Raw genomic sequence first — 19,323 nt, 5'->3', positions numbered from 1 at the left:
CAAGACCGAGACGATTCTTCCCCAGAACTTCATCGTGGGAGCTGTCACATGGAGGATTGAGGAGGAGGTTCTGGCAGCCCTTCGGACGCAGCCCGGTCCCGGTAACGGTCCACCCGGTAGGTTGTTTGTGCCTGAGTCTGTCCGGTCTGCTGTCCTCCAATGGTCCCACGCCAGTAAGATGGCTTCTCACCCTGGTGTGGCTCGGACGATGGCATTACTACGCAGACGATTTTGGTGGCCTGCCATGGGAGAAGATACCCGGGGGTTTGTTGCTGCATGCCCAGTATGTGCACAGAATAAGTGCCAATCGGGCCATTTCTGGACTTCTTCACCCCCTACCTATTCCCCGGCGACCATGGTCGCATCTGGCTCTGGACTTTGTTACGGGATTGCCCTCTTCTGAAGGGAACACGGTCATTCTGACTATTGTGGACCGATTCAGCAAGTTCGCCCACTTTGTACCCATCTCCAGGCTTCCCTCTGCCTCTGAGACGTCCGAGATCCTGGTTAGGGAGGTTTTCAGGGTCCACGGGTTGCCCAGTGACATTGTTTCCGACCGTGGTCCTCAGTTTACCTCTGCTGTCTGGAAATCCTTCTGTTTGGCCATTGGAGCTACAGTCAGTCTGACATCTGGATTTCACCCCCAATCTAATGGTCAGGCAGAGAGAGCCAACCAGAAGATGGAATCCACGCTGCGCTGCCTTGTCTCCTCCAACCCCGCCTCTTGGGCCTCTCAGTTGCCATGGGTCAACTATGCCCATAATACTCTCCCTACATCTGCTACTGGGATGTCTCCTTTCCAGTGCCTGTACGGTTACCAACCTCCCTTGTTTCCTTCTCAGGAGAAGGATCTCGCGGTACCCTTGGTCCAGGCCCACATTCGTCATTGCCACCGGACCTGGCATCGGGCCAGAAAGGCTCTCCTTAGAGTTTCTGACCGTTATCAGCTCCAGGCGAATCGTCGCCGGATTCCAGCTCCAGTTTATGCCATTGGAGATAAGGAATAGTTGGCTACACGGAATCAAGGAAACTGTCCCCTAAGTTCATTGGTCCGTTTGTGGTGAAGGTGATTAATCCCGTTGTGGTTCGTCTTAAGTTGCCTAGAACTCTCAGAGTCCACCCCACCTTTCATGTCTCCTGCCTCAAGCCTGTGCACCTCAGTCCTCTGCTACCCCCTCCGCCTCCTCCTCCTCCGCCTTGGATGATCGGAGGTGGTCCAGTCTACACGGTGCGCCGCATTAGGGATTCCAGACATCGGGGTTTTCAGTATCTCGTGGATTGGGAGGGGTATGGTCCTGAGGAGAGGAGTTGGATTCCTCTGCGTCAAATCCTTGACAATACCCTCCTTACTGACTTCTACCACCTCCATCCTGGCGCTCCGGGTTGTCCGCCCAGTGGCGTTCGTCGGAGGGGGGGGTACTGTCAGGCATCCCGCTTCCTGAGTCTGTTTCTGCCTGAGCTGACTGTTTTTTTGTTTGGAGTGTTGTCTAAGGTTTCTGAACGCACCCTGTCTGGTTGCTAGGCAACAAAGTTAGGCGGGAGATCTAGTGATTACCCGCACCTGCATCTCATCAACCTTCTGCACACCTGGTCCTGATCATCACCTCTTAAGCCCTGAGCTGACATCCATTCCCTGCCGGATCGTTAGCAACGAACAGTATGTTGTGCCAGCATATCAGCCTCATGTTTCCTGAGCTTGTTTTGTACTTGTTGCTGGTTACTCACTCCCGTTTACTCTGTCTATAGTCATTCTCCCGGAACATTCAACTCCCTTGCCTGGCCGTCGGTGGATACAGTGACGTCATTGGATCAACCCATTTACTCTCATCAACTCACCTCCGCTGCTGCTCCGTCTCCTGGATTACTCAATATACACATCAAGACTACCAATAAATACTCACTTTCATTTTACTCACCTTGTCCTGGTCTGCTTCTGGGTTCTGTCTTAGAGAATCGTGACAAATCAGGTGTATCAATTACATTTAGATAAAGAGTGGAATATATTGTTATACAGTATATAAAGGGTTTATTGTTTCATTGGTTTGTTTAAGCTTGTAGCCTACACATTTGCAGCTAAAAGCTGAATTGCACTATAGGTCAACAGATAAAAATGTAAATTGACATAATTAGGTTAGGGTGACCAGACGTCCCCGTTTTTGGTGGCCTGTCCCCGGCTGGAGCTGTACCCGGAAATGTCCCCATTTTTAACTGAGTTAAAAACAAACTGCAAAGTGAAATAATATTTTAGGTGGCAAGAAAGACCGGGCAGCAGAGCCTACCGGTTGACGTCTCAATCGCGTTCTTGTTTTGTCCAGCAGAGGGGGCTGCTCGCTATAGCAGCTTAATTCACTCTTCTACTAACTCCTTGTCCACGCTAATTTTAGAGAACTGCTGTGGAAAACTCGGCCAGAAGCTAGCAAGTGTCAAGGGAATCCACAACATCACCACAAACATTTTTAAGCCATTTAAATTACAATCGTTTGAGATACTAGCTAATGATATGTCACAATTTATTATATAGATAGATCTGCATTAAATAGGTTATCCTAGCTAACATTAGCAATGTCGACTAAGTTATCTAGCTAGGTTAGCTAGCTACTGTCATGGTAGCTAGGTTAAAACACGTTCACATGTAAACATGCAGTGGACGGGCTAATTTTGAAAATATGACTATATTAAATTCATGCACAATTATGATAATATTTATTTGTAGATTACAATTTTAATGTTTTGGCATTATAATAAGTAGTGTGAAAATATATTTATAAATTTTCATGGATAACATTAGCATAATGTTTTCTGTTAGAGAGTGGAGAGGAAGGAGACTGGTTAGGAAGAAGAGTGAGAGAGAGAGGAGGAAAGGTAAAGATATGATTACAGAGCCTGACAATTTATTATTCCAAACAATGTTTTTGAGATAAAATACTTTAATGACCTAAAACATGACATTTCTACCTTTAGATTTTGTGACATAGAGAAAGTCAAGATATAAGACAGGGGATGTGATATTAATAATACTCTGAGTGAAAGATAATGTTTTGGGATTTTCACCCTACAGACATTATTTCCTAAAGGACTTAATGATGAAATGCCTATGTATGTTATGTTGTGAATTTGAACATTAATTATGTGCCTATTTAAGATTACTCTTATGTTTTTCGTATGATGTACCCAATGATTCATGAAAACTTGCTATGTCCTCATTGTGGTTTTATGGACGTGTTTAATGCGTCTTATTTATACACTTTTGAAGTGTTTGTGAAATACATATTGTTTGGTATCACTTATTTTTCCTTTGCCTCCAACCCCTTTCCATGCGTGGAACGGATGTGGGTGGGGCTAGGTCTACATAGGGGTGCTGATTTAAAAAAATTCACAAAAGCTCTGACGAAGGCCGTGAGGCCGATACGTAAAGCTTATTAAATATCAGTGATACTATCAAGAGCAGTGTGCGGTTTCCTTTTTCCTTCATCCTGTTTCAACTGTTGCCATGCACCTGCAAAAAGATTGCTCAGATGTGCGAGTGCCTTTTGAATTTTGAGATAAAATACAAAAATGAGGCAAGCAATGGGAATGTTAATAACTAAAGTCTTGTATCTAATAGTGTACTCTTTATTATTAAAGATTGGAGAGGAAGGAGAAGGAAAAATTAAGGGAGTAAAAATAGTGAACCGAGGAGTGTGGAAGAGTGAGGTGGAAAGGTAAAGAGAAGGAAAGGAAGAAAGAGCAGGAAGACGAGTGAAGAAAAGAGGAGAACGATAAGAGCGTGAAGAAGAGTGACACAAGGAGAGTGAAGAAGAGCAGACAGAGGAGGTACAACGGCTCTTTCCAAGAAACGGAAAATGCCATTTTTAATGACAACATGATGAGAGAATTTCCATTTATACGCTCAGGTCAAGACGATAGAATGGTTAACTGCACCCTTTGTAATTTTTCTTTTTCAATTGGCAGCGGGAGAAGAACAGCAGTGGTAGAACATCAACAGACGAAAAAGCATAAAGCCTCTCTGATTACCACCACATTCTTCATGAAGGTAGAGCCTTCCCAAGAAGATTATGATTTAGCTGTGCAGGAGGGTGTCTGAATACCACACTATGCGACACAATCAGAGTTACAGATCTATGGACTGGACAGCACAACTGGCACGGAAGCTTTATGAGCCGAAGTTTACATGTGCTAGGACAAAATGTGAAGCCATAGTGAGTAACGTGTTAGCAACATGGGCAACTACTTTGGTAACACAGGACCTAGACCAGGTTGAATGTGTGTCCCTGTCCATTGATGCGTCCAATCATGGACATGTAAAGCTGCTGCCAATAGTAGTCAGATATTGTAAGATATATGATGGCAGCACGTCTGTGGAAACAAAACTGCTTGATTTTGTTGAATTGAAAAGAGAAACAGCAGAGGAAATTGCATCTGAAGTCCTGGTGGTCATCCCAAAATTTAACCTGGAAAACAAAGTTGTGGCATTCTCTGCCGAAAACACAAATACCAACTTTGGAGGACTGAATAGGCTGGGGAGGGTCAATGTCCATACCAAAGTTAAAAATGCTCTGCAGCGGGAGGTGATTGGCTTAGGTTTTCTTGCCCACATCATTCATAACACGGCCAGAACAGCTTTGGATATGATTCCCCTTCATGTTGAGTACCTGCTCACAAAGATATTTGGATTTTTTCACCGTCAGAGTAGAAAGACTGAAGAGCTTTTGTGAGTTTGTTGGCCAGCAGTACCATAACATTTTAGGACACAGAAATGTTCGCTGGCTGTCCATGATCCCTGCTCTAGAAAGAGTGCTGAAAATGTATGTGGCATTTGAAATCCTTTTTTCTTTCTGAAGACAAATGCCCTGTTGTCCTGCGAACAATGTTCGAAGATCCACTGACTGAACTTTGGCCTTTGTCCATGAAAACCTGACCGTTATTCAGTGACACGATCAAGATGCTTGGAGGCCCGGACTACTGTGCTGTGGAGTCCGCTGCAATTCTGAGAAACATTGAGGCAAAATTGACTGTAAGACGTGATGACAACTTCATTCCAGTTTTGGTCAGAGGACTTCTGAGAGAGCTAGAGGAAAATGGAGCCTTGTCTAAAGAGAGCTTTCTCAAAACATTCCAATCATTCTTCACTATGGCTGTGAACTACTTGCAAGCATGGGGAAAGCACACAGATAATCTAAAATATTTACATTGTCTCCTTTTAAAAAGGAAACCTCAGCGTGAAGAGATCCAGAAGGCAGCAGCCACACTGCAGGAAAAATGTGACCATCAATGAGGATGCATTGTTTGACGAGGTTACTGGCCTGCAAGAGTTCCTAAAGGGGGGGATCGCTTGAAGAATGGAAAACATCTGAGACACCGCTTAGTCAGAGATGGAGCACGGTGGTTACCCACTTCAAAGAGAACGACATCCCACACACTAACCTGGCTAGATTAGCATCTGTTGTCATGTGCTAACCTGGAAGTAAGGCACCAGTCAAGAGAGTGTTCTCCCAAATTAATGATATATGGACAGCAGCAACAAATAGGTTCAGTGTTCCGACCGTCAAGGCCATGCTTATTGTGAAGACAAACTTCAACCTCCCCTGCCAGGAGTTCATGGAGAAGCTGGCAAAAGACAGAGCAATCCCGAAGAAGATACGTTCTTCTGAGAAATATACAGATTAGGTTGGTATAAGTATATTATGTAGTTACCAATCTCATCGTCTTATTTCTTTATTATGTTGTTAAGTATTTCACATATACTATTGTCTCTGTTTTTTCAATTTTGCTCATGTTCTCTTCTGCTCTTATTCTACCCAGACTACCAGGACCACTGAATGGCTGTTCAGATTGGACAGTTCTGTCTTGTCTGTAGTGTTTCTGTAATATAGTTGTTTTGTGCCTGTTAGACTAAATACATGAAACCGGAATTTTCCCCCATTTTTATTTCATAGATAATAACATTGGATATTTTAATGATATATTGACCGCCGAACTGGAAATGTCCCCGGTTTTAATTTCAGAAATCTGGTCACCTTAAATTAGGTAGATTAACAAAACAAAGAAATTGATGTTGATGAAGCCAGCTCTGTCACGTTCTGACCAGTAAATGGGTTATTTGTTATTATAGTTTGGTCAGGACGTGGCAGGGGTGTTTGTTTTATGTGGTTCAGAGTGTGTGTTTATGTAGAGGGGTGTTTGATTAGATTAGTCCGGGGTTTTTGGTTAGGTTCTATGTTGTGTATTTCTATGTCTGATCTAGGGTGTTTAGTTCTATGTTTAGTTAATTGGGATTGGGGCCTTCAAGTGGAGGGAGCTGTTTCTCGTTGCCTCTGATTGAAGGTCCTATAATTAGGGGTGTGTTTGTTATGGGAATTGTGGGAGGTTGTTATTGCATAGCTGTGTGTCGTCCGCATTACTGTTTGTCGTTCGTTTTTTTGTTTAAGTGTTCAATAAATGTTAAAAATGAGCACTCAACCCGCTGCGCCTTGGTCCACTTCCTACAACGGCCGTTACACTCTGAGAGTTCCTTCACAACAGAGTGTACCCGCTTATGACAGAGACTGGTGCTTCTGACAACCCACTGGAGTTATGCTAGATGATTTGATGATGGTGATGCCAGATGATCGATGCCAGATGATGCAGTTGGCTTGCTGGCCCTGATGTCATTCTCAGCTTGACATCTCTGTAGCCTGGACATAGTACTCCTCCACAACTAACAAGTAGCACCCACAGGTGATGCCTCTGAAACTGCTACGGCGCAAAAAAGTTCACCACACATCAGTCCAGAGCAATAACGTTAGTCATCCCCATTTCCAAAATGCAGTCCGGTCTCATTCGTCAAGAAGCCGGTGCTTAGTGAGATCTTTTATATGCAAACATTAGCTAGCTAACTATAGCCAAACCACACAGTAGACTTGCCATGAGTCCTTCAACTCCATGGGTGAAAACAACCAGATATAAACACTAAATGATTTAGCAAAAACTAAAAACACTTAAAATCATCAAAAATATGTTCAAAGCTCAGTTCAAGCTCTTTGTCTACCACAGAACACATTATATTGATCGGTTAGCAGACAACGTCACGGAAATGATGCACACGCTTTTAAGAGACGCATATCAGCAAATTCAACTGAATTGTTTTCTAAGACAATTTTTAATAATTCCAAGCACTATTTACTTAGTGGCCTCATGAATGATGTTGAATAAAACATGTGTAATGAAGGTTGCTATTAATGATACTGCAACATTCACAAAGGTGTCATGATTGGCTACATAAAGATGATATAGAATCATTATGTATACCCCCTTCAAATAAAGTGTTAAAGTAATATCAGATCATATATTAAATCTACTAGACGACTAAGGTATTAGACTCACCATGGTCATGCCACTGGTGCCCCATGAAGTAGTATTGTCCGTGCTTGTGGTTCCACTACCTGTGTTAGCAAAGACAAAATGTAGTGTTAGAGCACAGTGGCAAAAAAAATATATCTACCATATATCCTGAATGTGAATTCATAAAACAATCAGTATTTTGTATTACCCGCCACAGTATTCCCTGAGTTGTCAATGGTTCCACTTCTTGAAGTGGAGGTCATGGCTGTTGTCATTGAACCTACACTGGATGACTTGGAGGTAGAGGTAGCCGTATTAGCAGCACCTTGAACCGTGGTAGCTGCCTTTGTAGTTGATGAGTCCGATGCCACTGTAGTATTCATAGAAGAAATGCCAGACAGGGTTGGGGAGTAACGGATCAGTTACATGTAAGGGATTACAAAAAACAAACAGTAACTGTAATGCCTTACGTTACCAACACAAATATTGTAATCAGATTACAGATCCTTTTAAAAATTACTTCTAGGATTACTTTTAAATTCAGAAAGGATGTTCGCAAAAGAAAATCTTTGACACTTCTGTTTTCTCATTGACATTCAAATCAGCATTGACAAACACTGGTAGAACAAAATAAGTTTGTTCCACAAGAGCGAGTCTGACCAAAAGTCAGAGACCACTATGATGACACACCAAATGTGTTTAATCGATCGCGGGAAAAGAGCACAAATAGGTTTTTGTAGGCTACAGTCCAAGCTATGTCTTCCAATGGTGCGACTGCTGTCAGCATCCAAGGATTATCCAACTTGAATAAACGCTTGGAGGTAAGGATGACAGCAGTGGTGTCGTCTACGGCGATACGGATATCACTTATTATTGTTATCTACATAGCTCATTGATGTGAATCACACTGCTGCTCTCTCATTTAGCTACTTGCACCTTACGCATTGTGGTTGTTGTGCATGGCTGTTCACAAATCTAAATGTGTATTTGAACCCAATAATGGTTGAATTCAAGAAGTTTAAGCTGCCTATCAATCATTGTTTTTGAAACCAGTGGACAGCCAGTGAAAATGTGCTTTTGCAACAGCTGCATAGTGCGGATCCCAGCCTATGGAATAAAAGTGGGGCTTTTATTGCTAAATTTGGTTGAGCCTCAACCAAATTGAGATGGTTTGGGATGAGTTGAATCGCAGAGTGAAGGAAAAGCAGCCAACAAGTGCTCAGCATATGTGGGAACTCTTTCAAGACTGTTGGAAAAGCATTCCAGGTGAAGCTGGTTGAGGGAATGTCAAGAGTGTGCAAAGCTGTCATCAAGGCAAATGGGGGCTACTTTGAAGAATCTCAAATATACAATATATTTAGATTTGTTTAACACTTTTTGGGTTACTACATGATTCCATATGTGTTATTTTATAGTTTTGATGTCTTCACTATTATTCTACAATGTAGAACATAGTAAGAAATAAAGAAAAACCTTTGAATGAGTAGGTGTTCTAAAACTTTTGACTGGTAGTGTGTATATATATTGTCACACTCCATGAGAACTCAAAATATAAGCTTGTTTTTCTCCAATGTTTGTAAACATTGTAAATGGAAACACACTGTATAGCCAATCATTTTGATATCATGATTGGTCAGTCATTGCATTCATAGCTCTGTGTATTAATCTGAGAGTGGTTACATTTCTCCAGGCCCATCCCTCAGCTTTTTTACCAAAACAGGTGGGGCGACCATTTTGGTATTGTTTCATCTGTGGATTTGCCCTTTTTTATTTTACCTTTATTTAACTAGGCAAATCAGTTAAGAACAAATTCTTATTTTCAATGACGGCCTAGGAACGGTGGGTTAACTGTGTTGTCCAGGGACAGAACGACAGATTTTTTACCTTGTCAGCTCAGGGATTCAATCTTGCAACCTTTCGGGTATTAGTCCAACACTCTAACCACTTGGCTACCTGCCGCCCTGGTGGATTTGCCCTTTAAAAGGTCACGATATCAAAGTGTCACCAACAAAAAGGTCAACAATAGGCCTTTAGCAAATGCAGCATATGGCATTCATTTTTCACATGTAAATAGCACATTTCAGTAGTGCTCAAAGCATGCCATTTCATGAGCGCAGCATTTATTTTTCAACGGGAATCAATGAGCCCAATAAGTCCTTAGTTTTGGAGTTATGCTCAGGTAAAACAATTTGTCTAATCTATTCTTCCATATTTCCAAGTCCTATTCTTGAAGATCAAGGGGTATAACAATTATTGTAATGACTGGAATTCTGATAGACTTTGTTTTTTTATGTAAAGATTTACTGTACTTTAATGGTATTATTATATGTAGTAAAAAGCAATGGGTTAGAAGAAGCCTACATAACCAACCCATGAAGTAAAATGGCCAGCTATGTGAACTTAAACATTGATTTATCCTGCAATAGCTGTGGTAGTTGTCACGGTAGTTGCTGTATAGACTGTACTCATGGCAGCTGACGTAGTTGATGCCTCCTCCGTGGTTGTAGTATTGGAAATTAAGGTTGTGTTTTGTCCTGAAACAAATGACGATGGCTGCAGTCCCAGTAGAAAGAAGAGCAGGAGGCCTGTTCAGAGAGAAAAGAGAGGCATACAGCTGTCATCATTTAGCAGGTCCTGTATATTAAACATAACAAGCTCTTAACCATGCGTGTGTTATTGTCATATTCATGTGGGCAGTAAGCCTCTGTTTTGTTCGGCTAGATGAGTCTTTCCCTTATGAAAAAAGTTTGCTTTCAGAGTGCAGTATAACTGCAGGACACTGCAGTATAACTCCAGTAATTTTGCAGTTTAACTGCAGTTGCAGATACGGTCTGGAATCGTAAAGATACAATCTGGCATCTGAAAATCTGTCCATTTCAATTATTGATATTTACCCACTGATTCTTGAATAGTATAACTTCTATAACTTTGATTCACGTTATATAACTTATATTCTTCAAGAATCAATGAGTAACTTATGTAACTTTGATTAAACTTATGTCATTCAAGAATCAGTCGGTATGTGTCTATGCAAATTCTTTAGGCAATGGACATACTTAGAAAGTAAACATACCCGTGCCTTTAAAAAAAGCAGTTAAGGCCATAGTCTTCTGGAGGGAGTAGGAGCCCTTAGTCCAGTCTAGAAAGGAAAAGAGAAGTCACGATGAGTTCATTTCGACCCAGTATATGTTTGAACGTGATATTCATTCCCTCCAGCTCCATACCACTATCTACAGTACATACAGTATGTGACTATGATGATTTTGTACAAACAATAAGAAGAAAAGTTCCTAAGAAAATGAACCCCTATCATCTTAAAACAATATATGTAACGATTGTGTCCCTTTAACGATGAACACTGCTACAGTAGGACTTAGGCACAGAAGATCTTACATTTAGAAATAAACTGAGAAACAGTGAAATGTGACACCCCGAACATGGTGATATAATAGTTCCTTATTGTCTTCTAGTATCGTGGTTAGCTGACTATTGAATAATGCTACCCGGAGCATGAAGAGGACAGAAGTAATACCACAAACCACATAAGTAAAGACCCAAACCCATAGGTCTATTATGCCTTTGCTGTTGACACATGACCTAAGTCAGATTCGGTAGAGCAATCAGACTGTTTACACATCTCCATTCATTATGTCCCACCTGGATTTATCCGTTGATCTTATGCCATCATCTATCTGAGGGCTCCTCCGCAAACAATTCCCTAATTGTTCTATGGGGAAACTGATCTGATGGTTTGCATTGGCCGCAGCGCCTGATTTGTAAGTCACATTTTGTTAAGTGTAGGAAAGAGAGGTAGAAATGAGAGTTAGGAATAGAAAAGAGATGCTGAACTGTAAAACAACCATCTACTCACAACAACATTGTGGCTGGTAAATTATAATATTGACCATTGCCAAAAAAATCAGACACAAACGTGTGGCATCAAAGGACATGATTTTGTTCTGTAGTGTCGGTTGGCAGCCGTTCAGCCGTGAACACAATTAAAATGTGTTTATTCCTCGTGATGTCCCCGGTGCAATATCACTAAGCACCGCATGTTTTTCATCCCTCCCTAGGAACCAACCACAGTCTCCTTTGGGCTCACCACCCTGGATACTGAGGGTCAAACAGTTGCCAATAGTGTCATGTTGTATAAATGATTGGAGACAGGCGCAGGAATACGTAATAGGGGGATTTAATACTCCACACAAAAGTACAACATTCCATGAAAGGCACGGGGACGAAGCCCAAAACAAACACGTATACAAAAACACAGGGATGTAACCCAAACAAAAGAGCGAGGTTAAACCTCTAATAAATATACGAGACAAGACCGGCAATAACAAGTACAATACACGCAGCACGAAAGCCGAAATAACAAATCACAGGTACTCACAGACCAACGGACATGGGAACAATAACCGACAAGACAATGGTGAACAGAGGGCACATATATACAATTACTAATCAGGGGAATTGGATGTGCGTAATGAGAAAGTTCAGTGACGCCTAGAGGCCAGTGACGTAGACCTCCGGAACTGGTGCACAGAATGAGCAGCAGTATCGGGGGAATCCGTGACAGTACCCCTCCGCCTGACGCGCTGCACCAACAGCGGAATGACACCGGCCTCGGGGACGACCACAGGGACGCGGTGCTGGTAGATCAGGGCGCCGATGGTGAAATTCCCTGGTCAGCTAAGTGTCCAGGATGTCCGCCACAGGAACCCAGCACCGCTCCACTGGGCCGTACCCCTCCCCTGACGCGCTGCACCAGCAGAGGGACAACACCGGCCTCAAGGACGACCACAGGAACACGGTGCGGGTCGGTCGGGGTCAGTTGCAGCTTCCGAAGTTGCGTTGTCGTCGGATAGGCCAGTTGCAGCTGTCGAAGTTGCATCGGCGTCGGACGGACCAGTTGCAGCTGCCGTTGGTTATTCTGTCATGTTGTATAAATGATTGGAGACAGGCGCAGGAATTCACAATAGGGGGGTTGGTTATTCTGTCATGAAAGGCACGGGGACGAAGTCCAAACAAACACGTATACAAAAACACAGGGATGTAACCCAAACAAAAGAGCGAGGTTAAACCTCTAATAAATACACGGGACGAGACCGGCAATAACAAGTACAATACACGCAGCACGAAAGCCGAAATTACAAATCACAGGTACTCACAGACCAACGGACATGGGAACAATAACCGACAAGACAATGGTGAACAGAGGGCACATATATACAATTACTAATCAGGGGAATTGGATGTGCGTAATGAGACAGTTCAGTGACGCCTAGAGGCATGTGACGTAGACCTCCGGAACTGGTGCACAGAATGAGCAGGAATACCAGGGAATCCGTGACAAATAGCCCACTTTAAAAAAAGTAGGCCAAGTTATAGGTGTGTGTGTAGAGGAGAAAGTTCATATTACTTAAAGTATATCAAATGTAATATACAATGCCATCGGAAAGTATTCACATTTTTCTACATTACAGCCTCAATCTAAAATGGATGAAATAAAAAATACCTCATATTGACAAAGTGAAAACAGGAGTTTAGAAATGTTTACAATTATTTTCTAAAATAAATACAGAAATACCTTATTTACATAAGTATTCAGACCCTTTGCGATGAGACTCGAAATTGAGCTCAGGTGCATACTGTTTCCATTGATCATCCTTGAGATGTTTCTACAACTTGATTGGAGTCCCCCTGTGGTAAATTTGTTTGGACATGATTTGGGAAGGCACACACCTGTCTGTATAAGGTCCCAAAGTTGACAGTGCCTGTCAGAGCAAAAACCAAGCTATGAGGTCGAAGAAATTGTCCATAGAGCTCCGAGACAGGATTGTGTCGAGGCACAGATCTGGGGAAGGGTACCAAAACATTTCTGCAGCATTGAAGGTCCCCAAGAACACAGTGGCCTCCATCTTTGTTAAATGGAAGAAGTTTTGAACCACCAAGACTCTTTCTTGAGCGGGCAGCCCGGCCAAACATGGAATCGCGGGAGAAGGGCATTGGTCAGGGAGGTGACCAAGAACCTGACGGTCACTCTGACAGAGCTCTAGAGTTCCTCTGTGGAGATTGGAGAATATTCCAGAAGAACAACCATCTCTGCAGCACTCCACCAATCAGGCCTTTATTTATCACGCTGTGGGGATGTTTTTCAGCGGCAGGGACTGGGAGACTAGTCAGGATCGAGGCAAAGATGAACAGAAAAAAATACAGAGAGATCCTTGATGAAAATCTGCTCCAGAGCTCTCAGGACCTCAGACTGGGGTGAAGGTTCATCTTCCAACAGGACAACAACCCTAAGCACACAGCCAAGACAACACAGGAGTGGCTTTGGGACAAGTCTGAATTTCCTTGAGTGGCCCTGCCAGAGCCCGGACTTAAACCTGATCGAACATCTCTGCCGAGACCTGAAAATAGCTCTGCAGCAACACTCCCCATCCGACCTGACAGCTTGAGAGGATCTGGGAGGAAAGAATGGGAGAAAATCCCCAAATACAGGTGTGCCAAGCTTGTAGCATCATACCCAAGAAGACTTGAGGCTGTAATTGCTGCCAAAGGTGCTTCAAGAAATTAAAGGGTAAAGGGTGAATGCTTATGTAAATGTAATTAAAGGGTAAAGGGTGAATGCTTATGTAAATGTAATATTTCAGTTTTTCATTTTCAATAAATTAGCAAAAATAAATAATTAACTTTTTTTGTTTTGTCATTATGGGATATTGTGTCAAAACATATTGTTGATCATTGCTAAATAGCCATGTTCATCTCTTGCCATAGATGTTCATGCCAATTTAAGACAAACTGTAACTAGGCCACTCAGGAACATTCAATGTTGTCTTGATAAGCAACTCTAGTGTGTACTTGGCCTTGTGTTTTAGGTTATTGTCTCCCAGGAATTTGTCTCCCAGTGTCTGTTGGAAAGCAGACTGAACCAGGTTTTCTTCTAGGATTTTGCCTGTGCTTAGCTCTAATCCCTTTCTTTTTATCCTAAAAAACTCACTATTCCTTGCCGATGACAAGCATACCCATAACATGATGGGGCCACCACAACACTTGAAAATATGAAGAGTGGTACTCAGCAGAGGTGGGACCAAGTCACTATTATTTGAGTCACAAGCAAGTCTCAAGTCACAAGGTCCAAGTCGCAAGTCGAGTCCCAAGTAGAACGGCTCGAGTCAAGTCCAACTTGTGCATTCTAAGAGCAAGTTGAGTAGTCACACGTTTTTTCAAGTAAAGTCTCAAGTCAAGTAAAACAAATCTATACATGCAATGAATTGCAACTACAAATCTTTGCCTATTTATTGAGTCTACCAGGCGGCCCTTTTCATTATTTTATCTACAACACATTTGAATTTTGTAATTGTAAAATAGGGTCCTTTTAGCAGTCATAAGAGCATGAAATCAGCAGAAGACAAGGCAGGTTGACTGCTCAGAGTGTAGATTTATTTACAGGTCCTGGTGATCCAATGGTGAAAGTGCCTTATCATACAAAATATACAAGCAGATTGACCAAATATGCACTGGCAGTAGCCCAAAAGAAATAGCCTCGGTATCAGGCTTAACCTAGCCTATATGAAAGGACACAGGTAGAGGGTAAGACTGCACAGCCTCCGCTTGAGAAAGCAAATTGCATCTGTGTAACAGGAGCTCAAACAGGTACATATAAGCACTTGGCTCCTCACAGGACCATCCAATTAACCAATTTACAATTACAACACAAACACTGGGTTCTACGATGTAAAATGCCATTTCCACATAAATTGTTACATAGGTACATTCGTGTTAATGAGGCTTAATGATTAGTAGCCTAATGACATTTCATCACCATTCATTCATGGAACAGTAATTTTCTCTTATTCAATGTACTGACTGCAAAGCGTGGCGCATTTCTATGCGCACTGAAGCATGTGCTACTATTACTGACAACCAGAATGACAGACCTAGGACCATAGAAATAGATAGAGGACTCATCTTTGTATCTGTGACACTTCAGTGTTTGTGACAGCATGGGGAGCGGGGCAGCACCATTGAGGCAATCTCAATTTTGAAGTAGCCAATTTTGACCTGGTTTGACATGACTCCAACAGGGTCAACAGGAGGGATCAGCCAATAACATTGGAAGTCCCACCCAGTTGACTACATTAACCTCTGAAGGATCCACCCCTTCTTTTAATTTTCACCTAAAATAACATACCCAAATCTATCTGCCTGTAGCTCAGGACCTGAAGCAAGGATATGCATATTCTTGATATCATTTGAAAGGAAACACTTTGAAATTTGTCAAAATGTAAATCAATGACTACATTAAAATGGTGGAAGCACTCAATGAATACCCATGCTAAATGGCCTTTTGTCCACTAGAGAACTCTATCATTCTCTATGCATAGGACACAGACACTTGGAACTCCGGCATAACCCAGTAAATATGAACAAAGGACACCAATTGAATTAAATAAACATAGCTTCTACCTCAGGAGTCTTGCAAACAGAGGGTAAGACATGCTAAATTAAAATGTATCTTATTAAACGTCATGAAACAGAAATGTATAAGTGTTGCAATAAACGCTACGGGGAAGGAATGACGAAACCCTAGCAATTATTGTAGGATTGAATGGAATATAAATTTGCCACATATTCATTAAAACGTGTGAAAGCAACAGCAAACATTTCAAAAAGAGAACAAAGTGTTCTCCACTGGCGGGAGTTTGGAGAGCACAAGTGGAAAGACGCGCCTATGGTGCATATTCTCTGCAGTAGGCTAATAATACATTTTAACAACACATTTCAAATGTAAGCTTCATGAGTAAATTATCAATTTCAATAAATTTTGACATACTGAAAGACCAATAGGAGAAAACTGAGGATGGATAAACGTTGTAGTTACTCCACAATATTAACCTAATTGATAGAGTGAAAAGAAGGAAGCTTGTACAGAATAAAAATATTCCAAAACATGTTTGCAATAAGGCATCAAGCTTACTTTAGTGTCTTATTGCAAACAGGATGCATGTTTTGGAATATTTGTGTTCTGTACAAGCTTCCTTCCTTTCACTCTGTCAATTAGGTTAGTATTGTGGAGTAAAACTACAATGTTGTTGATCCATCCTCAGTTTTCTCCTATCACAGCCATTATACTCTGTATCTGTTTTAAAGTCACCATGTTGAAATCCCTGAGCGGTTTCCTTCCTCTCTGGCAACTGAGTTAGGAAGGACGCCTGTATCTTTGTAGTGACAGGTTGTATTGATTCACCATCCGAAGTGTAATTAAATACTTCACCATGCTCAAAGGGATATTGCATGTCTGCTTTTTTTGACCCATCTACCAATAGGTGCCCTTCTTTGCAAGGCATTGGAAAACCTCCCTGGTCTTTGTGGTTGAATCTGTGTTCGAAGTCCACCCAATTTATTAGGTGACTTATTTAGGCTTGCCATTACTAATGGGTTGAAAACTTATTGACTAAAGACATTTTTGCTTTACATTTTTTATTAACTCGTAGAAATGTCAGAAAAACATAATTTTGACATCATGGGGTTTTGTGTGTAGGCCAGGTACAAAAACATCTCAGTTTAATACTTTCAGAAGGCACTGCACTATGTGAAAATATGAAAGCATTCGATGCCAGTAACATAACCTTATATTTATTGTTGTGAGGTAAACCTAAGCAACATTATTCTCTACTCTATCATCTTTAAGCAACCAAGGCAACCCTCCTTGTTGAACTGAATCAGTCTGAGATAAGCAGGTAATGGCACAAAATAACGCAAACAAATGTTGAACTAAATGTTTTCCGGAAAAACAACAACAAACGCTTACCTGTGTGTAGCGTTGAGCAAAAGTCTGAGGATGAAACGGTCTGTATCAGCTGTGGATGATGTGTAGAGCCTCTCTCTCTCCGTCTAACCTCTCTCCTTTTCTCCCGGTGCCACTACCCTCTGTTCTTCCTAGTGACAGCACAGGAGAGACAACCTATTAAGTGGAAACTCTCACCTGCACACCCACTCAATTACTAGTAACAACTAGCAGAGAGGAGGAGACTACAGGCAGAGATCAAATTAGGGTAAACTTCTGGCCCGCTAACTTAATACACACCTATAATCTCAGGAACCAGGACCAAATCTGGAGTGCGCTGGCCAGTTGACAGATGGTCATGTGAGACTAATTAATACAATTATGTAATCCGACCTATTTATGAAACAAAATGTCAATGGAGCAAAGTGATACAACAGGTCATAATCATGTCATTAACATCTGCAACCCAAAACAATCTTAGAAAAATTCTACATCTCTTTATAAAAATGATACATATTTACCTATCACCTCATTTTCTTTTTCTTTTGCAAACAAAATGTTCCCACAGTCTTCTACAACTTAACAGAAAGCCCTTCAAAATGCTCATCTACTGTATAGAACTACATTTAAAAATGGATTGCAGGATTGCAGTGAAGCCCTTGCTGCCTCATGGGTTTCTTGTGAGATAATTCCCAGACTGGTGAGGTGATTTTGGGGAACCTTCTGGTTTCTGTTCAACACAATGAGAAATCACCCCCTCCCCCCTCTCTGCAGAATAAACCCCCTTGACAACAATTACCTCTTTGTGGCATTGTGGCTCTTGGAATGTGGAATACCTAACCTGGGCACCACACAAAGGCACCTGGGCCACTCAGGTGACCAAAAAAAATCCCTCCTAATAAACCTGAACGTTTTGTGAGAACAACACCTAAAAGAAAAGACACACATAGGCTGGTATAGCTTTTAGTTCTCTCATTTGCGCAAATCCATTCCATGTTAGTTTTCATGGTCAAAGCAATAGTTGGCACAAAGCCATTACTCATGGAAGTGTCTATCATAGTGAAATTGTAATAATTAAAAATATTGTATTACAAATACATTATTTCATATTAGTTTAAACGTATTTTGTAATTGAAAAACGTCAAGAAAATATGTGTGTGTGTGTGTGTGTGTGTGTGTGTGTGTGTGTGTGTGTGTGTGTGTGTTGTTAACATAAATATTATCCATGGAAATCCCCACACCAAGCTATTGAAACTACAAGGATATGTGATATAAACATGCTTTACATTTGATTCCATCACACCCTATGTGTTGTTTCCTTTACATTTGTTATATGTTTCGTTATATATGGTTCCTTTACATTTGTTATATGTTCGTTATATATGTTTCCTTTACATTTGTTATATGTTCGTTATATATGTTTCCTTTACATTTGTTATATGTTCGTTATATATGTTTCCTTTACATTTGTTATATGTTTGTTATATATGTTTCCTTTACATTTGTTATATGTTCGTTATATATGTTTCCTTTACATTTGTTATATGTTCGTTATATATGTTTCCTTTACATTTGTTATATGTTTGTTTTATATGTTTCCTTTACATTTGTTATATGTTTGTTATATATGTTTACTTTGCATTTGTTATGTGTTTCCTTTACATTTGTTATATGTTAGTTATATATGTTTACTTTACATTTGTTATGTGTTCGTTATATATGTTTACTTTACATTTGTTATATGTTTGTTATATATTTTTCCTTTACATTTGTTATGTGTTTGTTTAATATGTTTCCTTTACATTTGTTATATATTCGTAATATATGTGTCCTTTACATTTGTTATATGTTTGCTATATATGTTTCCTTTACATTTGTTATGTGTTTGTTTGATATGTTTCCTTTACATTTGTTATTTGTTTGTTTAATATGTTTCCTTTACATTTGTTATTTGTTTGTTTAATATGTTTCCTTTACATTTGTTATATGTTTGTTATATATGTTTACTTTGCATTTGTTATATGTTTGTTTTATATGTTTCCTTTACATTTGTTATATGTTTGTTATATATGTTTACTTTGCATTTGTTATATGTTTGTTATATGTTTCCTTTACTTTTGTTATATGTTTGTTTTATATGTTTCCTTTACATTTGCTTTATGTTCGTTATATATGTTTCCTTTACATTTGTAATATGTTTGTTATATATA

The 19,323-nt window shown here is 40.7% G+C and overlaps 1 protein-coding gene across 3 annotated transcripts in view; it reads right to left on the bottom strand.

Annotated features, from left to right (window-relative positions):
* The window catches only part of LOC115177247 (serine-rich adhesin for platelets), a 32,151-nt gene extending 14,330 nt beyond the window's left edge, over positions 1-17,821 (bottom strand). The window contains exons 1-7 of one of the 3 annotated variants that reach the window (XM_029737852.1): positions 17,635-17,821; positions 17,414-17,506; positions 17,138-17,265; positions 10,394-10,459; positions 9,786-9,905; positions 7,529-7,690; positions 7,363-7,421 (exon numbers count right to left, since the gene is read on the bottom strand). In XM_029737852.1, the coding sequence (XP_029593712.1) occupies positions 7,363-7,421; positions 7,529-7,690; positions 9,786-9,905; positions 10,394-10,424 (372 nt within the window). In that variant the 5' untranslated portion in view covers positions 10,425-10,459; positions 17,138-17,265; positions 17,414-17,506; positions 17,635-17,821. Of the gene's footprint in view, positions 1-7,362; positions 7,422-7,528; positions 7,691-9,785; positions 9,906-10,393; positions 10,460-17,137; positions 17,376-17,413; positions 17,558-17,634 lie in introns of those variants that run through there. The other 2 variants (XM_029737853.1, XM_029737854.1) reach the window with 2 other exon arrangements.
* Between the last annotated feature and the right edge of the window lie 1,502 nt (positions 17,822-19,323).

The sequence above is a fragment of the Salmo trutta genome, chromosome 37 (genome assembly GCF_901001165.1).
Source record: "Salmo trutta chromosome 37, fSalTru1.1, whole genome shotgun sequence".
Taxonomy (NCBI): domain Eukaryota; kingdom Metazoa; phylum Chordata; class Actinopteri; order Salmoniformes; family Salmonidae; genus Salmo; species Salmo trutta.
This window is presented reverse-complemented; position numbering and strand designations above follow the sequence as displayed.